Raw genomic sequence first — 20,487 nt, forward strand, 5'->3', positions numbered from 1 at the left:
CTCATTTTTTCTAATTAATTCCCTCCACAAGTTATACCACTGATAAATTTAAAAACATCTGAGTATTTAAATTTCCCATATTAGAATGATTATTTTACACTAACTATAACTTAAAAATATTTCACACAGCTAGAAGTTAAACATTAAAAATGTTTAAGGTTATGGGGTCAGTGCCTGTGGCTCAAAGGACTAGTGTGCCAGCCCCATAAGCCGGAGGTTGGGGATTCAAACCCACCCCTGGCCAAAAACTGAAAAAAAAAAAAAAAAAAAAATTTAAGGTTATAAACCAAATGCCTGGTTTAAAAAAAAAAAAAATTGCAGAAACTGAACTGTGGCATGAGTTTAGCTAAATAAAGCAATGTAAATGACTTTGTTTTCATCATGATTAAGTTGTTCGATACAACAATTAATTTATACAAAGGATCTTTAACCAGTGTCTAAATGCAAGCCACTCTGCTAATTACTTGGAATGCAGACTAAATTTCAGTGTAAGAATTTAAGGCAGGGCGGCGCCTGTGGCTCACAGGAGTAGGGCACCAGCCCCATATGTCAAAGGTGGTGGGTTCAAACCCAGCCCCGGCCGGGGGGGGGGGGGGGGGGGGGTTGGAATTTAAGCATACACCAGGTGCAGTGGCTCACACCTATAATTCCAGCACTCATGAGTCTGAGAAAAGCCCGGGCAATAGTGAGACCTCATCTCTATAAAAAATAGAAAAATTAGACAGGTGTGGTGGTGCACACATGTAGTCCCTGCTACTTGAAAGGCCAAGGTAGGTAGATCTCTTGAGCTCAGGAGTTTGAGGTTGCAGTGAGGCCACTGTGATGAGGCCACTGCACTCCAGCCCGGGCAACAGTGTGAGAACTTTTCTCAAAACAAAAAACAACAAATGCCCCTTAATAATGACACAACTTGTGGAAATTAAAGTGATTTTCCCTTAGTGACTTACAAACTAGTATAAAGTCTCAAATTTGAACAAAATCTTTGGCAAAACTTAAAACTTATCTCTACTTACGGTTTAAAAAGCATAGTACACTATGCCAGCATGCCCTGAGTATTCCTATTTATTTACAGAATAATTGCATTTTTGGCCCATTTTTCAGCAGTTTCCCCATATTAATGAAATTCTTATATTTTAAAGGGATAAAGCACATGTTTTCTTTGTAACAGAAGAAAAAACTAAATTACTAACACAGATGAAATTATTTTATATTCACTCCTCTTAAAAAGCATACCTTCAATTTCTTATTGCAAGGCTCCTCTGCTAATTTTTCACTATCACCTCGTATAAATGTACTTCTCTCTTTCTCTGAAGGCATCTGTCTCCATCAACATTTATTCTCTTATAGGAAGCAAGGGAATTGAGCTCTCTAGTTCACTCAACCTTGAGTAGAGGAAGAGGCCCTAGATAGCCCCTAAATTAGCCTTCTGGTACCCCTGCAGAGCCCAGAGCTGCAGTTAACTTGAGATGCCTGCCAGCTGTATATCAGGGTTCTGGATCAGCTTCAGTTGAACCTATACAAAGCAACTGGCCTCCTCAAAGTCTAAATGGTCTATCAGTTATACCTGGGGAGCAGAGTCCTTACACCCTAAAAGAATACTTTTCGACTGACAATCATTTTGTCCAAGGAAAATAAAATTACTGGTTTATTTAATTGAGCGATTTTATTTTAAAAAGTGCTTATAAATGAAAAATTCTTATAAATAACCAAATAATCAAACTCATAATGAAATTGAATATTTATTTGAATTTCTCCTTGTAATAGCACTCAACATGTAAGAAGAACAAATCAAGCTGTGAGATTTTGTTTTAAATGTAGACATTTTTCAAAAAGAAAATGTTGGTTTCTGTATTTAATAGCAATAAGTAGGGCATCTATTTTAAAACTACCATTCAAAAATAGTATTTTTAAGAAATATATACTATTAACATGATGTGTTTTATAGAATGGGTACATATCTGAATGCCAATATGAATGTGGAAGAAATACGTATGTGTTAAAAACCACATGAGAAAACTATTCTTTTTATAAAAAGTAGCTTGAAATAAAAAAGAACTTGCTAGTAAACCCAATAAATTTTGACACCTGGGCACATGGGACATATTTTTAAATCCCCATCCACTTAACCTCTGCAAAAAAAAAGAAGAAAGAGAGGGAGAGAGAAACGGAAGGAAGGGAAGGAAGGAAGGAAGGGAGGGAGGGAGGGAGGGAGGGGATCAGGGGATCTGAGGGGGCAGGGAGAGGGAGGGGACCTAAGGGAGAGGGAGGGGACCTAACGGAGAGGGAGGGAGAGAGGGGAAAAAGAGAAGGAAAGAAAGACAAAACATGGTGGGTCATTTTGACTAGAGCCATTAGATGACCACTAATTTCTGTACAGCATGGAAGCCTGCTTAAACAGTCAATATTAACTTCCTAAAGTGCATCTTTTGAAGACTTATCTAATAAAATTGCAATATCAAATATAAAACAACACAAGACATGCAATAACAAAACTAAATCATATAGTGTAAAGTTTTTAAAACTACTTTTAAAACTTTTGATTCACCAAAGAATAAAGATGGCAAATACAGTAGCATTCTCATTCTCCAACAACATGCATTATATGCTTTTGTTATTTGGCAAATCATTTGGAGTCGAGCAAAAATAATGCAGTCTAAACAATATTTCTTCTTTCATTATAATACGATTCCTCAGGCAGAACAGTAAGATGCAGAGGAAGTTAGATTTTTGGAAGTTTTGGTGCATTAACCACAGGATTTGCCTCCTGCAAGTATCTCCTCCCTGTACTCTTGTAATCATAGGTGCAGCCGTGAGTTTCTGCATAGCGATGAGATGCACAGAAGTTGTTTCCACATCTAAAGTACAAAAAAAGTTTACGTGAATAGTCACATTTCTATGAAAGGTTCATCTCTTGGGAGAGAGAGCTTGACTTCAGGTAGTCCGACAGGAGCCCTCTGCTTCTCTTTAGCAATTTCAGTGCTAACATTTCACCTTCCACTCATAAACAAGCACGAACACCCCCTTCCCAAAGAGCACATCTATCATCTATGATTATTATAGTTTATAATAAAGAATCCATTATGGACTGAAACGGGTCTAGAATCCTTAATGAGTAATAAAATTGCAAAAGCTGATAAATATGCCCACTATTTCTCTTATACCTAGTAAACTTGAAAAAATTCTTAATTTCTGAGAAATTCAGTCTCATGAGAAAATTAAATTATATAAAATCAAACTACACCATGCAATTTTTTTTTAAATATTTCTAGCAGCAAGATAAAACTGTATTCATTTGAATAGAATATACTCTAAAAAGCACTTGTTACTTTCAATGCCTGGGTTGCCAGATACCATCCTTGGATGATACTGATTAATGCTAATGAAAGAAATAATTATGGAAAGAAAAATTCATTATTTTTTGAAGATACATTATTCATCTACTTTGAAATAAAAGTGTATCCTATAATAGTTAAAATGTATAGTAAATTAAATCTAGTTCCTTTTTTTCAGTTCAATTAGAAACAGAATCTTGGGGGAGGGGTTCTTCCAGGCAAAGATCAAACAAAAACCAAGTACGTTTATTTTAAGACAAGGTACACTCTCCCACTGGTTTAAATCTCCTAATTTGAAGGGCAGGGATTGTGCTTTCTGAAAACCCATGAGCTATTTGCCATGAACTATCTACTTGCTCTTTACTTCAGTCAATTAGGACTCCAACTGAGAGAGGCTATTTATCATAACGTCTTTTTTTTTTTTTTTTAAGATAAGATCTTGCTCTGTTGCCTGGGCTAAACTGCAGTGGTGTCATCATAGCTCACTGCAACCTCAAATTCCTGGGCTCAGTAATCCTCCTGCCTCAGCTTCCCCAGTAGCTGAGACTATAGGCAGCATGCACCACCATGCCCAGCTAATTTTTCTATATTTTATAGAGACAGGGTCTCACTAAGTTGCCCAGGCTGACCTGGGCACTCCTGACCTCAAGCAATCCTCCCACCTCAGCTTTCCCAAGTGCTAGGTTTACTGGCATGAGCCATCGTGCCCAGCCAACATCATCTTAATGATGTTATGAATGGCCAATTTAAGTAATGTTTTATTTTGCATGATCCCCAAGTTGGGTCACCACAGAGAAAGCTTCTAAGCTTCTCCAGCTGGCCAACCTGCCTGCATTCGTAGCTAGTAGCCAGTCCTGTTTTCTTTCCACAAAGAAAACAATGCTTTGTTGTCTTCTTCTTTGTTTGAATAGGGGCTTTCACAGGTGGGAGGTGATGAGTACATTCTCCTGTTTAGAGAAAGGACACCTTGATTAACACAGGCATAAAATTTTAAATGTGAAATACTTAGATTAAGCAAAACACAAAACACATTTCTATCAAAGTAAACATTTCATGTTTTTAACATTATAATTTTTTTTTTGAGACAGAATTTTGCTTTGTTGCCCTCAGTAGAGTGCCGTGGTGTCATAGCTCACAGCAACAACCTCAAACTCTTGGGCTCAAGCAATTATCGTGGCTCAGCCTCCAAGTAGCTGGGACTATAGGTGTCTGCCACAATGCCCAGCTATTTTTAGAGATGGGGTCTTGCTCTTTCTCAGGCTGGTCTCCAACTTTGGAGCTCAAGCAATCCACCTGTGTCGGCCATCCAGAGTGCTAGTATTACAGGTGTGAGACACCACACCTGGCTGTAATATTTTTTTTCTAAAATTATTTATAGACTCTATAAGTGAAGTTGTAGTAGAACTTTTTTTAAAAGATGAGGAAGGTTTCTACTGATTAAGACTTAGATTTTTTAGGACTCATTCTACACATCATCTTTCTGATTATTAAGGGTAACTATTTCATATAAAATATACCAAACTTTGACAGAGAATCAAGAAAACTGTCTGGTTCAAAATCATATTTGATGAGACCTCTGAGAAAAACATAACTGCAATACAATTGTTTTACTGTTTCACAACAAGGAGCACCAAAGTATCTGGAAACCCGTCTTCCAGTCCTGATTACACCACAGATAGCAAATTTATCAAACCATGACCAAGTCATTTATTCTTTGAAAACTTTAATTTGTTTATTTTTGAGATAATGGAACATGTATCAATACTTTTTCTGAGGTGTCTAAGTGGTTTAAGGTCAAACAAGTTCATATATGTAAAATATACACTGAAAATTTTAAGAATGTTATAATTATACAAAATCACATTATCAATATGACTAACACAACACATGGCTCAATATCACAGTATTACTAGCTTTCCAAAAACTTTACTAAATTCTGTACAATTGTACCAACTTCATTTTTTACCTTAAAAATAAAAGCACATCTATTATTATATAACAAGTAATTAAACAGGTTTCTTTAATTACTAAGTGAAATGGCTTTTAGAACTGACTCAAATGCCAAGAAAACCCAGTCATAAGCAGATGGGCTCAAAGTCACTGGCTGTAGTTCTTAGAATACCAGTACGAGTACACAAATGCTTGGTGGCACTCAAAGGTCAAGAAGCAAGAGACAAAGAAAATAAGAACAAATGGAAAGAATGAGGAAAAAAAATGGACTGGCATTTAAGGTCTTATGTGTTCAATACAATAGCTTTTATAACTTTCCAGAGTCATTTCTTATTATTTACCACATTATACCCATCCTGAACAATATACCAGGTCCACTTACATCCACAATCTTTTATTCTCAAATGCTCTATTCCACCTTAACCTAGTGAAATTCTATTTATACTGTAAAACATCATTAATCATCAATTCTCTGAACCCTTCAATGTGTATTGAATATGAATAAAGAAAAATTCTATACAATTTTTTACATAAAAATGTATATATACTTAAAACATCAATCATCAAGTCTGTGAAGCCTTCTTTCAATGTGTATTGAATATATGAATAAAGAAAAATTCTATACAATTTTTTACATAAAAATGTATATATACATTCTTATATATAATGTGAAGAGTTGCTTTTCATAAAAAGATGAAAATTATTTGAACTAATACACTTGTTTGGTATTTCCTAACCTAATATTTGATCTAACATAATGATCTATAAATCACTCAACAGAAGACAGCCAAAAAGTAATAAATTAGCATTCCAGACCCAAGTTTGGTAATCACTGGCTGAAAATGATGGGTTACCATATAAAAATAGATAAAGTTCCCAAGGGAGACCATACAGTGTAAAGAAAAAGAGGATCAATGGAAGAATTTGGTAAGTCAATTAAATAAAACACACACTGGCTCGGCGCCTGTGGCTCAAGAGGCTAAGGCACCAGCCACATACACCTAAGGCAGCGGGTTCGAATCCCCAGCCCGGGCCCGCCAAATAACAATGATGGCTGCAACCAAAAAATGGCCAGGCATTGTGGGCGTTGTGGCGGGCGCCTGTAGTCCCAGCTACTTGGGAGGCGGAGGCAGGAGACTCGCTTGAGCCCAGGAGTTGGAGGTTGCTGTGAGCTGTGATGCCATGGCACTCTACCCAAGGGGATAGCTTGAGGCTCCGTCTCAAATAAAAAACAACAACAACAAAAAATAAATAAATAAAACACACAGAACCTTCAAGGTAATTCAGAAGGATACAGTCAGGTATTGCTGTGAAAGAAAATGTCAGCAAGTTACACAGTTCTAGTTTGGGGAATCATCATTGTGGTACCAGCTGATGCCTTGAACCTAGATGAAATTAAACAAAAAAGCATGTATCTGGGACAAGCAGAGGACTGACTAAAAAAGCAAAAGTAAAGGTAAAAAACACTGATGTAAAAAATGAAAAAAACCAAACCATGAACCAAAACAAAAACCTATAACATGATAACCCAGAATTTCTTTTAAAAGAAAGAAAAAAAGGCTTGGCACCTATAGCACAGTGGTTACAGCACCAGCCATGTACACCAAGGCTGGTCGCTAAGCAACAATGACAACTGCAACAAAAAATAGCCAGGCCTTGTGGTAGGCACCTGTGGTCCCAGCTACTTGGAAGCTGAGGCAAGAGAATCGCGTAAGCCCAAGAGTTTGAGGTTGCTGTGAGCTGTGAAGCCACAGCACTCTACTGAGGACAACTTAGTGAGACTCTGTCACCAAAACAAAACAAAACAGAGTGGGGCTGGGCGCAGTGGCTCATGACTGTAATCCCAGCACTTTGATAGGCCAAGGCAAAAGGATCACTTGAGGCCAGGAGTGCAAGAACAGTCTAGGCAACAGTGAGACCCCATCTCTACAAAATAAATTAAGAGATTAGCCAGGTATGGTAGAGCATTCCTGCAGTCTTGGCTCCTTAGGAAGCTGAGATGGGAGGATCACTTGAGTCCAGGGCTTTGAGATTGCAGTGAGCAATGCCAGAACCCTGCTTCACTGCACTCCAGGCTGGGTCTAAATAAAAAAACAAAAACAGAAAATACAGTGGTATATGCATAAAGATAGACCAATAGGATAGTCAGCACAAAAACAAGCCCTCACTTATACGGTCAAATGACTTTCAACAAGGACGCCAAGACCATTAGATGGAAGAAGTTCAGTCTTTTCAACAAAAGGTGCTGGCAAAACTGGTTGTCCAGACAGGAAAGAAAATAGGCCTCTACCTTATAAAAGTTAACTCAAAATAAAGATTTAATATAAAACATAAAACCATAAAATTTCTAGAAGAAAACATAAGAGAAAAGCTACTTGACATTGGATTTGTTGGTGATTTCTTATATATTACACCAAATGCACAAGTAACAGGAGACAATAGAGAAATTGGACTTCAGGAAAATTAAGAACTTTCATGTATCAAAAGATATTGTGAAAAGAGTAACAAGCAACTCATGAAATGGAAGAAAATTCTGCAAATCATTTAGTAAGGGATTAATATCTAGAATACATAAACTCCTAAAACTCAACAGCAAAAAAACACAACCAACTTGATTAAAAAATGGGTAAAGAACACGAAGAGACATTTCTCCAAAGAAGATATACAAACGGCCAATAAACACATGCAACTAATTATTAGGGAGTGAACTTCACTAATTAGGGAATCAATATTACTAATCATTACAGAAATGCAAATCAAAGCCACAATGACATAGCACCTCACACCTAAAAGGATAGCTACTGGCAAAAAAAAAAAAAAAACACACAAAAAACCAGAAAATAAATATCAGTGAAGGTGTAGAGAAATAGGAATCCTTGTGCACTGTTGGTGGGAATGTAACATAGTATAGCAACTACTGAAACAATATGGTGGTTCCTAAAAAACCTCAAAATAGAAATTATGATCCAGCAATTTCACTTCTAGGTATATACCCCAAAAAACTAAAAGCAGTGTCTCATCAAGATTTTTGTACATCCCAGTTTATAGCACCATTATTCACATTATTAAAACGTGAAAGCAACACACTGCCTACAGATGGATGGGTAAGCAAAATGTGCTATATACAATACATGTAATGGAGTATTGCCTTAAAAAGGAAATTCTGACACATGCTACAACACGGATAAAACTCGAACAGATTATAAGTGAAATAAGCCAGTCACAAAAATGCAATATTGTATGATTCCACGTATATGAAATCCTTAGTATTTCAAAAACCAAAGACAGAAGAAATAGAATAGTGGTTGCTAGGGGCTGGCAGTGCGGGGGTGGGAATAAGACGTTAGTGTAGAGTACAGAGTTTCAGTTTTACAAGATGGAAAGTGTTCTGGAGAAGGATGGTTATAATGGTTGCCCAATAATGTGAATGTACTTAATGTCACTAAACTGTACATTTAAAAATGGTTGAGATTGTAAATTTCATGTTATGTGTATTTTACCACAATAGAAAGAACTGGAAAAAATTAAGTGAATATATTAAGACTTTATAACCTCAAGCCTTACATAGGAATGAAAAATGAACTTTAAGTGTCTCTAAAAACAAAAAATTTACATGAGAACTGTAATATATAAACTATCTTTAAAACTCTGGGGTTACAAAAGTGCTATATCTTTGGTAATCAGTTTCCTACCCTCTGTCTAGGTACTAAAACAGAAAGAAGACAGCTTCCCTCCTCAATGACTGGCTAGCACATCTCTAAGGTATTACTCTTGGGAGAAGTGCTAATGTTAAGGTCATTTTTACTACTATACTTAGAAAGGGGTGGCATTACAGACTGTCTCCTTTTGTCCAGAAATAACTAGTTCATCAAAAAGAGACTCTTAACCACCACCCTTGCTATTAGACCATAATGCTAAAAAACATCTTTGTAGGGTAATTCCTCAAAACTCACATGGCTCTAGAGTGTCCAGTAACTAAGGGGTTGGGAACTACATGTTAATTGTTCAATAATCTTGTTTTTTCCTCATAGATCATACCTCTTCCCAGACCTATTTCAATTTTTGTATAACTTTTCATACATGTCTTATATACATGTCTTATATTCCTCATAATTATTTTATTAATTGTAAAAGAAGTTTAAGTAAAAAGTTTACTCTGTACTTTTGTACATAACCCAGAGAACATTCTTTCCATTTCTTTTTTCGGTTTTTTGACAATTTCACTTTATTGCTTGAGGCTAGAGCGCAGTGGCACTACAGCTCACAGCAACCTCAAACCCCTGGGCTCAAGCAATCCTCTTGCCTCAGCTTCCTGAGTAGCTGGGACTACAGGTGCATGCCACACACCTGGCTGGTTTTTCTTTTTTTTGGCGGGGGGGTCTCGCTTTTGTTCAGGCTGGTTTCAAACTCCTGAGCTCAAGCAATCCACCTGCCTCAGCCTCCCAGAAGGCTAAGAATGCAGGCGTGAGCCACTATGCCCGGCCCATTATTTCAATTTCTATTTAAAATTCAGCAGTTAATATTTATATATTTATGTCATTATAAGCCGCTTATTGTTTTCAAAATTATCTGTAACTCACCTAGTCTTTTCCCCGCTGCTGTATTATTTCCATTCATTCCAATACCACGGGCAGACTACAATAAAACACAAAACATCTACAAAGGTGAGTCAATGGGGAACAGAAGAGATCATCAAACACGAAATACTTGTATTTTATTAACATGCTACTGGCTTTCATTTTAAATTATTTGATTTTTACTTAATTAAATTAACTTAGAAACTGATTCTCACATTTGGCAATATTGTACATATTATTTATCTCTAAAAGAGTATAATTTGATATTCTTATTTGGAAAAAACATTAAAAATATTTAGCTTTTAAAAATATATGATAAACTCTTGTTTGTTTGTTTTTGCAGTTTTTGGCCAGGGCTGGGTTTGAACCCACCACCTCCGGTATACGCAGCTGGCACCTTACTCCTTGAGCCACAGGTGCTGCCGATAAACACTTTATGTGAACTTACTTTCAAAATACAGTCCACAGTTCAAGAATTATTTTTATACAACTATAAAAAGATTTTCTACAAACTGGATAAATATTTTCAGAAAAATTAATGGAAAAAAATCCAACTGTAGGCCTCCTATTTGAGTAAACAAAAAACAAACCTTAAATATGTTGATCATCAAAAGGGTAACTAGTAGAGAATGTTGAAAGGAAAATACTTACTAGAAAAAATTCTGTAGGTTCTAATTGGGGGGAACTTTTCCTAAAGCTTTCTTCCTGAAAATGCTGGAGGCTTGTAGGCAACCCCATTGCAGAGGGCCGAAGCCTGCCCACTCCACGTGTGCTCTGTAAACTGTCTCTGCTTGTGCTCCGAGCCAGTGAAGCAAGGAAACCAATGTTATTTACACAACCAACAGGCTCTTTGGAAGCCTTGTTAGCCATTTCTGTGATATCTCGAGCCTCAACCTTGGAAATAATATCAGATCTTTTCCCAGGTGAATCAACTTTAACACCTCGAAAGCGAGCAGTCCTAGAGAAAGAAGAATCAGTTATGTTTCGATCATCCAATGACTGGAGGATGTTTTGTGAAGCAGAAGATTGAAGGCTCCCAGACTCAAAACATTTGGACTGTCTCTGTGGTTTCACCAAAGAACTATGTAGCGGCATTGGTGCAGAACAGCGGATAGGTGACAAGAGTCTATTCTTGTGTGGACTTAATTCACGGTGCTTAAGAACAGGAGTCTCTACTGATTCACTGCTCAGTACTCTTGAAACATGTTTAAGATGCTGCTCTGTAGCTTTCAACCCTTTATCACTGTTAGTGAGTAAGAACTCTGGATTTACCTTCCGTGTGCCTTCTGAGCCACTGTTCTGTTCTGCAGCATTTCTTTCTGTAAATGAAGTAAATGAACCCACTTCAGGTGGAAGTGATTCTTCAGTTACACACTTTTCTGAAGTTGGAAATAAGACAGGGTCATCCTCATTATTAGATGCCAAGTTTCCTGAAAAGTGTTTGGTCCGCCTAATAAGGGATGGTCCAAGATGGAGAACAGAATCAGCACGCTCTTTCTCATTTTCCAAGTCCAAGTGGAGAATGGGAGGTGGTAGTTTGATGCTACTACTGGCATGAGACAGTGTGTTACTCTCCCAGTTACCATCTTCCTTAAGAAATTCACTGGTGACAGATGATACAGGCCTATCAGCAGGGGGCTGAGGTGCCAAATTTGAAATTGCACTCTTGGACTTTTCAGGTAGATATGCATTCCCAGGAGAAGGTAAACAAGGTTGCCCAATGTGGGGGAGGACCCTTAGCAATCTGTGGCGAGCTGTTGCTGTGGAACCACTAGATGGTCGAGGAGCTACAGGTGGCCGAGGCTTTACTTTGACAGGTTTCTTAGGCTAAAAGAAAAGAGTGAATAAATAACTTCTTTACACAGTCACTTTCTCTGCCCATTAACGAAAATTAATAAAGGAAGAAAATGTTACTTACCATAACATACTGGCATTTTTATTATCACATTTTAGAATGTTTTTAAAAAGATTAAAATCTTAAGATTATGACTGAGAAGACTTTTGCTATCTTCCCTCACTGAGTAAAATTTTCTGAGACTGTTGAAGAAAAATAATTTTGTTTATTTCCTTACTATTATTTCTTAAAATTTTACTTAGAAGAAAATTAATTACATTAGATGTGACCTCGCTGAGCTATATTATATCCCCAATCATTTTTTCCTACTGGGATCAATCAATAAATGTTTGACTAGGTAGGTACGTAGGGAAAAAAGTTAATGGGCCTAAACTGCTATCCTTGAAAAGGCTTGCTCACATGTTCAGCTTCTGGGAACTTGTACTTCAAGTCCCCATGATCCTATCTGGCAAGGGGGCTCACTGTACCTACACAAACACAGCAACCAAAATATGGTTTATGCTCAACACCTGCTTTCCTTCTGGTAGTCCGCCATGCACATGTTAGGCAAAGGGTGCTTCACAAACAGGCCAAACAAAATTCCTGGACACGGAGTCTCTAATGAGCTTCCCTGGTAGAAAACATTTCACACATGCTGTCACAACTCAATGATAAAGGAATTAGGCAGACTGCCCTCGACTGGACAAGGATTCTAGGAAGCCTGTGCCTGTACCTAGGCTCTGTGCACTTCTACCCTTTGCTCATATTGCTTTGTATCTTTTTGTGAACTAAATCTTAGCCTATGTACAACAATATACTATATTCTACAGTCCTGTGAATCCTCCTAGCAAATTATCAAACCTGGGGTAGTCTTGGGGTCCCCTGGCATAGGAGGTTTTAACAAATGTACCATATAAATTTATGATTTTATGGATAAAGTCAAGAATTAAAGATAAGAAACTTTAGCTCTTAAAAACAAACAAAATGCTAGTAGAGAAGGCATCAGGATTGTATGGAATATCTAGTGACATACCAGCATTCTCACTTGTAAGAAATATAAGATATATTAACACGTAAGGAAAGCCAGATAATTCAGGGGATACCAATTGAGGCAAGGAGAGCCAGAGGAGCTAAAAAGGAAGAACATTAGAAAGTTTAACTGGCTCTTAACAGCTGTTTGTTTATCTGTTTGTTTTTGAGACAGAGTCTCACTCTGTTGTCTGGGCTGGTATGCAGTAGTGTCATCATAGCTCACAGCAACCTCAGACTCCTGGGCTCAAGTGATTCTCCTGCCTCAGCCTCCCAAGTAAGCTACAGGCATACACCACACTTGGCTAATTTTTTCTATATTTTGTAGAGATGGGGTTTTAGTCTTGCTTAGGATCACCTTGGCCCAGCAGAGTGTTAGGATTATAGAGGAGTAAGTCACTGCAACCAGCCTTAAAGCTGCTTTTATGTTGGGACCATTGTCTTGCCAATCTGCAATTCCAAATTCAGCACAAATATTTTTCAAAAATGAAGATTATGACTTTGGGGCTGTAGAGGTTAATGGCAATCTGAATTTCTCCATAGATCCTCTAAAAAGCACACAGATCAACACCATAAACAAATGAAATCACTTATAACCCATGTCTTCAGCAAAACTGGGAGACAAATAATATGAACTTCAAATTAGCTATAAGTAGGTAAATATCCAAATCTAGGAGACTCATCTGCAAAGTCTATGCTTGTGGTGAGAGACAGGCCAGAGTGTGGAGCATCACAGGATGGGATGAGATGGGATGGAAGGGAAGGGAAAGGGAAAAGAAGGGAGAAAGAGAGAAAAGGGATGTGGATAAACTAAGGTGGACAGAACAAAGATAAAATAAACTTACAAAAGAGAACATGAATCACAAATCAGAAAACACACTGATCTTGCCTTCCAACAAAAGTGCCACTGACTTTAAAAACTTGGTTATACTATCCCAAGAGCACAGAGTGCTCCTGAAATGGGGAACCTACTTCCTTATGTAAAATCCTCTCACTTCTGTGAATTAACACATAACTGTTAATGCTGACCTGAGTAAATAAAATTACAAAAAATAAAATCAGAAAATAAAAAGAAAAAGGCAGGCCAAATCCACACAAAATTATTATAAAAAATGCAGAAAATGAGAATCACAACATTTCAGCTGATGGAAATTCTACCCCAAAATAATAAAGCAAAAGAAAACTACATCATAATACTCCAACCTAAATTAAATATCCTTTAGTTAGTATTTGCAGATGTTTTTTAAAAATCACATCAAATCACAAACCAAAAACATCAAGACACAATGGACAAAAAGCAGAAAGGTATGAAATGAGAGCTCTAAACCTGCAAAGACCCTGAAGAAAATACATCATCTCAGAAATGAAGACTAAATCAGAGACGTTCAAAAGGAGACTAGCTTCTACTGAACATTTAATAAAGAATACTGAAGAAATGTATGAAAACAGGCAAAAGAATAAAAACAAAATAATTTCTTAATATAAGGATAAGAGATGAGACTACAAACTAATAAACCTTTCTGAAAGGAAATAAGGAGACTCCTCAAAGAACTCAAATTAGATTTCCCATGTGATCCTGTAATCCTATTACTGGGCATCTACCAAGAAGAAAATAAAAACATCCTTTGATCATAAGGACACTTGCACTAGACTGTTTATCGCAACTCAATTTACAATCACCAAAATATGGAAACAAACAAAATGCCCACCAACCCAGCAACGGATTAACAAGCTGTGGTATATGTACACCATGGAATATGATTCAGCCATTAAAAATGATGGAGACTTTACATCTTTTGTATTAACCCAGATGGAGTTGGAATACCTTCTTCTTAGTAAAGTATCACAAGAATGGAGAAGCAAGAATCCAATGTACTCAATTCTAATATGAAGCCAGTAGATGACCTAATACATGCCCACATGAGAGAAAAACTGAAATCAGTTCAAGGTGAGGGGGCAGGGGAATAGGGAACAGGGACAGGGGAGGAGGGAAAGGGATGGGTGTGTTCCCACTTAATGGGCACAATGTTAGGGTGTATGGCACACCTCTTGAGAGTGGGACACAATTCTAAGAGGGATTTTACCTAACAAAGGCAAACACTGTAACCTAGTTATTTGTACCCTCAACCTGAAACAATAAAAAAAAAGATAAAAATGTGGTTATATAGAAGAAAGAATTGCCAACATATGTATAAAGGAAGTCCCTAAGAAAGAAAACAAAGAAACAAAAATATTAAACATTAAAAATTAATAAACTCTAAGAAATGATTCTGAAATAATTTAATCTTCATGATAAAAATTCTCAAATGTATAGTGAAAATTGACCCAGAATGTTTAATTCCAAGACATATCCTAGTAAAAATAAAATTACATTTTTTTTTAGAGACAGAGTCTCACTTTATTGCCCTCCGTACAGTGCTGTGGCGTCACAGCTCACAGCAACCTCTAACTCCTGGGCTTAGGCGATTCTCTTGCCTCAGCCTCCCAAGTAGCTGGGACTACAGGCACCTGCCACAACGCCTGGCCACTTCTTGTTACAGTTTGGCCGAGGCTGGGCTTGAACCCACAGCCCTTGGTATATGGGGCTAGTGCCCTATCAGCTGAGCCACAGGTACCACCCCAAATAAAATTACATTTTTAAGAAAAATCCTCACTTTCTCCAGACAAAAAAAACATATCATTTACAAACAAAAGAATGTCAGATTAGCAATTAGATTTCTCAATAGGAATATACAAAGCAAGACAACAGCACAGCAACATTTTAAAGAAACTCAAGGAAAAAAGTGTGAACCAAGCATTTTATATCCAGCCATGCTGTCATTAAGAATTAAGGCTAAAAAAGGTTTTGAATGTGAAATGTGAAAATTCAAGAATTTCTGTACTTAGCCTCTTTCCTGAGAAGTTTACTAGAGATAAGAGTCTTCTACCCAAAAAGTATGGGGAAATCAGCAAAAAGACAAATAAGAATGAGATATATTTTCTTAAAATAAGAATGAGGACGAAGATAGAAAAATGATTTGTAAATGTTATATTTTTTTTAAAAAAGTAGAAATAATTAAAATTTTAAAATGAGAGAAAAAAGGAAGAGAGAAAAGAAAGAGTTGTCAGTTAATAAGTAGAGAGATTAGGTATAGTGGCTTATGGCTGTAATCAGCATCAAGTTGGCAAATAAGGAAACGAAAGACCTAAACAATCCACAGGGTCAATCTATGTAGATAGCTATCCTATTTTTACCTTGATGAAGAAGAATAAATTACTTTGTGAAGTATACATGGAACATTCATGAAAGGTGATATTATATCTCAAAGACTAAGTCTATAAAGTTGAAATATAAACAACATTTTCATGTAATCAAACTATAAATTTAAAAACAATGAAAAACATGAGAGAGACTTTACCTAACAAATGCAATCAGTGTAACATGGTTTCCTGTACCTTCAGTGAATCCCCAACAATAAAAAAAAATAAAAAATAAAAAAATCACAAAGCATCTACCACCAGGAATTTTTCAAAATCTTATTAAACAACTCTTGGACTAAAGTATAAATACCAACTAAAACTGCAAATTTTCTACAAAGAAAATTTAAAATTAATATGCTACAAATTAACATTATGCTCCTCTTAGCATTTTGTATTGAGAAGAATACATCATCTGTGTAACATTCTTGTCAAAAATATTTAACTTGCATATAATCATGATGAAACTATCAGACAAATTTCCAAATTGAGAGATAACTTTACTAAACAATTGGCTTATTATCTTCAAAAATATCTGACTATAATGCCCAAATGAGGCTAACAAACAGGTGTACGTAAAAGGAGACTAAAAAACATTAAAACTAAATGTAAGGCATGATTCTTGACTGAATTCCAGATTGAAAACAAAACAAAGTGCTATCAAGAACATTACTGGAACTTGGGAAATACGAACACATAAGACATAAAGTGCATCAGTGATAAATTACGTGAGTGCAACAAATGTATTGTGGTCACGTAGAAGGCAGCCCTTATTCTTGGAAGATATATGCTGAAGGGAGTATTTAGGAGAAGTGTCACAGTATCTGTAATTAACTGCCAATGGATCAGGATTAAAAAAAAAATACAGAGAGAAAGCAAATGTGAAAAAATATTAGTGAATCTTGATAAAGTATACACGGGCGTTCACTGTACTAGACTTCAGACATTTCTTTCTTTCTATTTTTTTTTTTTTAGAGACAAAGCTTTACTTTGTCATCCTTGGTAGAGTGCCATGGCATCACAGCTCACAGCAACCTCCAGCTTTTGGGCTTAGGTGATTCTGGGACTACAGGCACCCACCACAACACCCAGCTATTTTTTGATTGCAGTTTGGCAGGGGCCGGGTTTGAACCCGCCACCTTTGGTAAAGGGGTCCGGCACTCTACTCACTGAGCCACAGGTACCGCCCAGTCTTCAGACATTTCTGAAATGTTACCTTTAAAATTAAAAAGGTAAAATTAGTTTTCAGATAAATGCTGAGAAAATTTGTTGTCGAAACCCAGAGTAGTGCCAAAGAAGATGAAATATCTGAGAATTTATCCCACAAAGGATATGAAAGATCTCTATAAGGAGAATTATGAAACCCCGAGAAAAGAAATAGCAAAAGATGTGAACAAATGGAAAAACATACCATGCTCGTGGCTGGGAAGAGTCAACATTATTAAAATGTCCATACTACCTAAACCAATCTATAGATTTGATGCAATCCCTATCAAAGCACCAATGTCTTACTTTAAAGAACTTGAAAAAATAGTACTTTGGTTTATATGGAATCAGAAAAAACCCCAAATAGCCAATACACTGCTCAGAAATAAAAACAAATCTGGAGGCATCATACTACCAGACCTTAGGTTATATTACAAATCTATAGTGATCAAAACAGCATGGTACAGGCACAAACAAAGATGTAGACATATGGAATAGAACAGAGAATCTAGAGATGAACCCAGCCACATATCCTCATTTGATTTTTTTTTTTTTTTGAGAGACAGAGCCTCAAGCTATCGCCCTGGGTAGAGTGCCGGGATGTCACAGCTCAGTGCAACCTCCAATTCCTGGGCTTAAGCTATTCTCCTGACTCAGCTTCCCAAGTAACTGGGACTACAGGAGCCCACTACAAACGCCCAGTTATTTTTTTTTTATTTTGTATTTTTGTTGCAGTTGTCATTGTTGCTTAGCTGGCCTGGCTATTTTCTTTTTGGTTATAGTTGTCATTGCTGTTTAGCAGGCCTGGGCTGGATTCGAACCCACCAGCTCTGGTGTAAGAGGCTGGTGCCTTAGCCACTTGAGCTACAGGCGCCTAGCCTGATCTTTTTTGTTATCTATTTTTTTTTTTTTTTGAGACAGAGTCTATGTCACCCTCCGTGGAGTATAGTGGCATCACAGCTCACAGCAACCTCAAACTCTTAGGCTTAAGCGATTCTCTTGCCTCAGCCTCCCAAGTAGCTGGGACTACAGGTACCCGCCATAATGCCTAGCTATTTTTTTGTTGCAATTGTCATTGTTGGTTAGCTGGCCCGGGCAGGTTCAAACCCACCAGCCTTGGTGTATGTGGCCGGCCTCATTTGATCTTTGAAAAGCCTAACAGAAACATGCATTGGGGAAAAGAATCCCTATTCAACAAATGGTGTGGGTGGCACCTGTGGCTCAAGCGGCTAAGGCACCAGCCATATACACCAGAGCTAGCGGGTTTGAACCTGCTAGTACTATTTTTTCAACACCAGGTGTTGTGACGGGTGTCTGTAGTTCCAGCTGCTCAGGAGCCTGAGGCAAGAAATCACTTAATCCCAGGAGTTTGAGGTTGCTGTGAGCTGTGATGCCACAGCACTCTATCCAGGGCTATAGCTTAAGTCTCTGTCTCAAAATAAAGAAAAAAAAATGGTGCAGGGAGAACTGGCTAGCAACCTGTAGAAGACTGAAACTGGACCCACACCTCTTACCACTAACAAAAATTGATTCTCACCAGATAAAAGATTTGAATTTAAGATATGAAACTATAAAAATACTAGAAGAGAATGCAGGGAAAATGCTTGAAGATATTGGCCTGGGAAAATATTACATGAGAAGGACCCCCCCTAGCAATTGAAGTAACACCAAAAATATATTACTGGGATTTTCATCAAGCTAGAAAGCTTCCACACAGGGGCAGCACCTGTGGCTCAAAGGAGTCGGGTGCCGGCCCCATAAGCTGGAGGTGGCAGGTTCAAACCCAGTCCCGGCCAAAAACTGTCAAAAAAAAAAAGAAGTGCTAAAAGAAATAATTCAGACAGGTGGAAAATAATCCTTGAAGTAAGTACATAATTACAGGAAGGAATAAAAAACAAGTGAAAAGATAGTACGTTGGTAAACACAAAATACGTGTAATAACTAAATGCTGAGAATACAAATGCTGAGAGGTTCAAAATACACAGAGGATTAAAATGTATGATGACAATGACACAAAAGTTATTTGGAGATAAAAATGAATTTAGTGTTCTAAGATTCTAGCATTACCAGATAGTGGCAGAAATCATTTTTATTAGATTATAACCAACAGGGCACATACTGTAATGTATACAGGAACCATGTAAATAAATCAGCATAAAAATGTATAAGTATCAAAGGTATGAAGGAAAAAAATTAAGTAACAAAAGACTGATCTTCTCCAAAAAGGGGCAAATAGGAGCAAAAATGAAACATATAATGGTTGGTGAAACAGAAAACAAATAAAAAAGATAAAAATCTGAACATTTAAGTAATTAAATGTAACTATACTAAAAGGCTAAGCTTGCCAGTTAGATTTTAAAAATAAAATAAAATAAATACAACCATATGCTGCTTAAATATAAGAACAGAGATTGACAGTAATAAAATGAAAAGAATATACAACATGAACACAAACCAAAACAAAGCTGGTGCAGTTATACTAATAACTGATAAAGTAGATCTTAGGAGCATTATGAGAGAAAAAGAAAAATACTTTAATAATATTTTAATGATAAGGATGTTAAGCCATAAGGAAGATATCATAAATCCAAATCTACATTTGATCCAATGACAGAGCTTCAAAACATAAAATGCAAAAATAATTATAGGCCGGAAATGGTGGCTCATGCCCATGGTGGCTCACACCTATAAATCCTAGCCCTCCGGGAGTGGAGCTAGGTGGAGAGGTGAGTGGATTGCCTGAGTTCATAAGTTGGAGACCAGCCTGAGCAAAAGTGAGATGCTGTCTTTAAAAATTCCCAGGCACTGTGGGTGCCTATAGTCCTAGCTACTAGGTAGGCTGAGGCAAAAGAATCGCTTGAGCCCCAGAGTTTGAGGTTGCTGTGAGCTGTGACACCGCAGCACTCTACAGAAGGCAATAAAGTGAGACTCTGTCTCAAAAAAAAAAAAAGAATTAAGAGAAACAACAAATCCACAAGAGAGAAATTTTTACACACCTTTGTCAATAACTGATAATAAAGTAAAACCAAACCAACAAACAAAAACCAACACAAATCAGGATACATCACAATTAACAAACTTATCTAACTGATATATATGGAACATTCTATACAATGACAGAAGACATAGGATTTTCAAGTGCAGAAATGGCATTTACCAAAGTGCTCAGTCACAAACCAAATTTTAATTACTTTCAAAAGACTGAAATCATTTAAGTAAGCTCTCTGATCATAATGAAATTAAGCTGCAAATCAATAACCAAAAGGTTTATAAAACCGCTACATGTTTGGAAACTAAAGACCCTGCTTCTAAATAAGCCCAT

The 20,487-nt window shown here is 36.9% G+C and overlaps 1 protein-coding gene across 1 annotated transcript in view; it reads right to left on the reverse strand.

The window, feature by feature from the left end:
- Positions 1 to 2,623: 2,623 nt before the first annotated feature.
- ZFAND4 (zinc finger AN1-type containing 4) overlaps positions 2,624 to 20,487 on the reverse strand; it is a 75,530-nt gene continuing 57,666 nt past the window's right edge. Inside the window, exons 7-10 of the mRNA XM_023509031.1 lie at positions 10,511 to 11,686; positions 9,863 to 9,917; positions 4,162 to 4,279; positions 2,624 to 2,855 (exon numbers count right to left, since the gene is read on the reverse strand). Of these exons, the coding sequence (XP_023364799.1) occupies positions 2,720 to 2,855; positions 4,162 to 4,279; positions 9,863 to 9,917; positions 10,511 to 11,686 (1,485 nt within the window). The 3' untranslated portion in view covers positions 2,624 to 2,719. The remainder of the gene's footprint in view (positions 2,856 to 4,161; positions 4,280 to 9,862; positions 9,918 to 10,510; positions 11,687 to 20,487) is intronic.

Source organism: Otolemur garnettii, unplaced genomic scaffold (genome assembly GCF_000181295.1).
Source record: "Otolemur garnettii isolate 467f Iridium unplaced genomic scaffold, OtoGar3 scaffold00315, whole genome shotgun sequence".
Taxonomy (NCBI): domain Eukaryota; kingdom Metazoa; phylum Chordata; class Mammalia; order Primates; family Galagidae; genus Otolemur; species Otolemur garnettii.